Here is a 2,722-nt window from a genome sequence, read left to right on the forward strand (position 1 = left end):
ATTAGTTCATGTATATGGACAAATTATATTAAATATATTATATTTAAATATAATATATATATGGTCCTTATTACTTCTAGTTTTTTAAAATTTTTAATCACCTTGTAAAAAATTTTTTTATTTATTACCGCTAGTCATCATTTGAACGGAAAGGCAATACATATTATTTATTATGACCTTAATCATTAAATTATATTATTAGCAATGTTTAATAATATGTGAGACTATGTTAAATGATTCAAACATAATTACACAATCAAGATAATCGATTATAAATTAAATCTTTTATTCATATTAAATAATAAGTTTAAATGTTGATTAAATTAATTACTTAATATCTTTATACTAATATAGAAATATATTAACATACCTAATTATTAAAATATATATAAACTTAAATTATATATTCAAACAATCATTTTTCAAATAAATTTTAAACAACATTAAAGTATTAACAGTCATTTTAATAATAAATTTATTTATTATGACAATCAGTAATGGTGTTTAATTTATTTTGTAGAGTAAATTTAATGTTGATAAAATGCATTTTTTTAGAATATAATAAAAAAAAGCAACATTTTTGAAAAAAATATTACAATTTTATTCAAATGAAAATTTAATATTAAGTTTAACACAAAATAATCAGAACACGGGTTACTTTTCTTGTGAGCCGGAGTATAGTATGCTACAAATTTCTATATTATCCTATTGAATACAATCATAGTAAGTTTACCCAATCATAGTGAAAAAAAGCATTTAGTTAGTTTATGATTTCAAATATATATACATATATATTTTTAATTCAAAATTAATCAACAAAACGTCATTTACAATAAGCATTGCATTATAATGGAGCTTAAAACAATAATCATAATACATGTATAAAAAAAAAATTACATAATTAATTAAATGCAACCAATAAAATTTTCCAGGAATTAGAGAATATCATAGATAATTTACCCACATGAACTAATTTATACCCTGGAGTTAATCGTATAGACTTAATAGAAACATGTTCTTTGACGTCAAATATTTCATATGTATTTGGAAGAATCGATTTTACTAACAAATATCTATCATTTAAATGTGTTAGAGGAAAAAGATTTGATATTGCATTAACAGCTATTTTTTGTATCACTTCAACTTCGAACAACATTGAACTTAAGAGATCATACTGTAATATACTTTGATTAACATTATAATAAATATAGTTTCTAGTACAGTCAAATGAAAATGAATCGCATTCAAGCCAAAACGTGTTTAAGACTGAATTATTTTTCAATGTGATAAATGGAGTTGTAGGTCCTCTGTTTTCTACTCCAATACAATTGCCGATCGCCTTGAACTGAGTAACAGGCCCCAACAATGGTATCTTTAATCTATTGTTTTCCGTACATCCGTTGAATTGATGAAGAATTGCTAAATGTTCTGCAGCTTCAAAATTATTTTTTTTCTGAAAATTAAAATATAATAAAGGTGAATTTGTTTCTTTTATAAGCCAAATAAGATATAATAAATAAATTAGCTTGTAATAAAATAGTTAAAAAAATAGTATTTACAATCATAATATAGCACTAAAAAGCTTAATTTAAATACTAAAGTATTTAAAAGATCAGATTTATTTAAATAAAATTTAAATGGTTATTTAACCATAAGAAAAATAAATAGAAAAGAGTTTCTGATAAAAACAAAAAATATATTTTATACTCAACAAAAATCCATATTTAAATTACTTTTCACTTTGAATACTGTAAAATTATTTTTATTTAGCTTAAATCATAGAGTAATTAATAATTAGTATTTACTCTAGGGTATAAATAGTATATAATACCGATACTGTATTTAACCTACGCTGTTACCTACTATAATATATATGTTAAAGTGAGTTACACTTGTAGAATTAAATGGTATCATGCAAATTTCCCTGAATACATTTTTTTATTTATTGAAATTAGGTATGGATTTTATTTGCAAGACATTTTATATACAGTTAGATAACGGAATTATATGTAATGAGTTGGATGGCGAAAATATTTTAGATTTCAAGTTTAAAGATCACTTGCAGACAAACAGTACAATTGACTAATTCTTACTTTAAGTTTTTAAATTTACCGGTTTTGTGATTCCAATCATGAGTCTATAGTCTGAGCATTTCATGCTATCAACATGCATCCTCTTGAGCTAAATTGCAGTTCTTTGTATGTTTTTTCTGTACTCAATCAGTTAAAAATAATGTACTAGTAGCTGGATGCACTAATGCTAGTTTATTATCATATAAATCAAATTTTGTATCACAATGATTAATTAAGAACTCTTCGTTAAAATCATCTTTATTCAAGCCATAATCAACAGATTTCTGTATCACTTTAAAAAATTTTTTGTTGAACTGAGTATTCTCAATTGAATATACAAATAAAATGGAACAAACTTCAAGTACCAAGAATCTTTTATTACCGATTACTTTGAGTGGATATTTTTTAAAAATATGTTTTTTAATTAATTCTTTAAATAAATTAAAAAACGGCAAAAATCCTTTTTCTATAGGTTCATTTGCACCATTTAAAATAAGTATTTCAATTGGTTTTTTATAGTAGAAATTTATATTCACTATATAATCATCAGTATAATATGATTGTTCAGAACGTCGACGAGGTATTTTAATGGACGGAAAATGGTTGTTTTTCATATTATTGACAACCGTTATATAATGGTTAAAAGTTAG

At 22.9% G+C, this 2,722-nt stretch overlaps 1 protein-coding gene across 1 annotated transcript; it reads right to left on the reverse strand.

Annotated features, from left to right (window-relative positions):
* Nucleotides 1–652: 652 nt before the first annotated feature.
* Nucleotides 653–2,160, reverse strand: LOC115033352. Its single transcript, XM_029485727.1, has 2 exons — nt 2,113–2,160; nt 653–1,453 (listed from the first exon to the last, which is right to left on the reverse strand). Exons 1-2 carry the CDS (start codon nt 2,155–2,157, stop codon nt 902–904), a joined length of 597 nt encoding a protein of 198 aa, XP_029341587.1. The 5' UTR covers nt 2,158–2,160; the 3' UTR covers nt 653–901.
* Between the last annotated feature and the right edge of the window lie 562 nt (nt 2,161–2,722).

This window comes from Acyrthosiphon pisum, chromosome X (assembly GCF_005508785.2).
Source record: "Acyrthosiphon pisum isolate AL4f chromosome X, pea_aphid_22Mar2018_4r6ur, whole genome shotgun sequence".
In the NCBI taxonomy this organism is placed as follows: Eukaryota; Metazoa; Arthropoda; class Insecta; order Hemiptera; family Aphididae; genus Acyrthosiphon; species Acyrthosiphon pisum.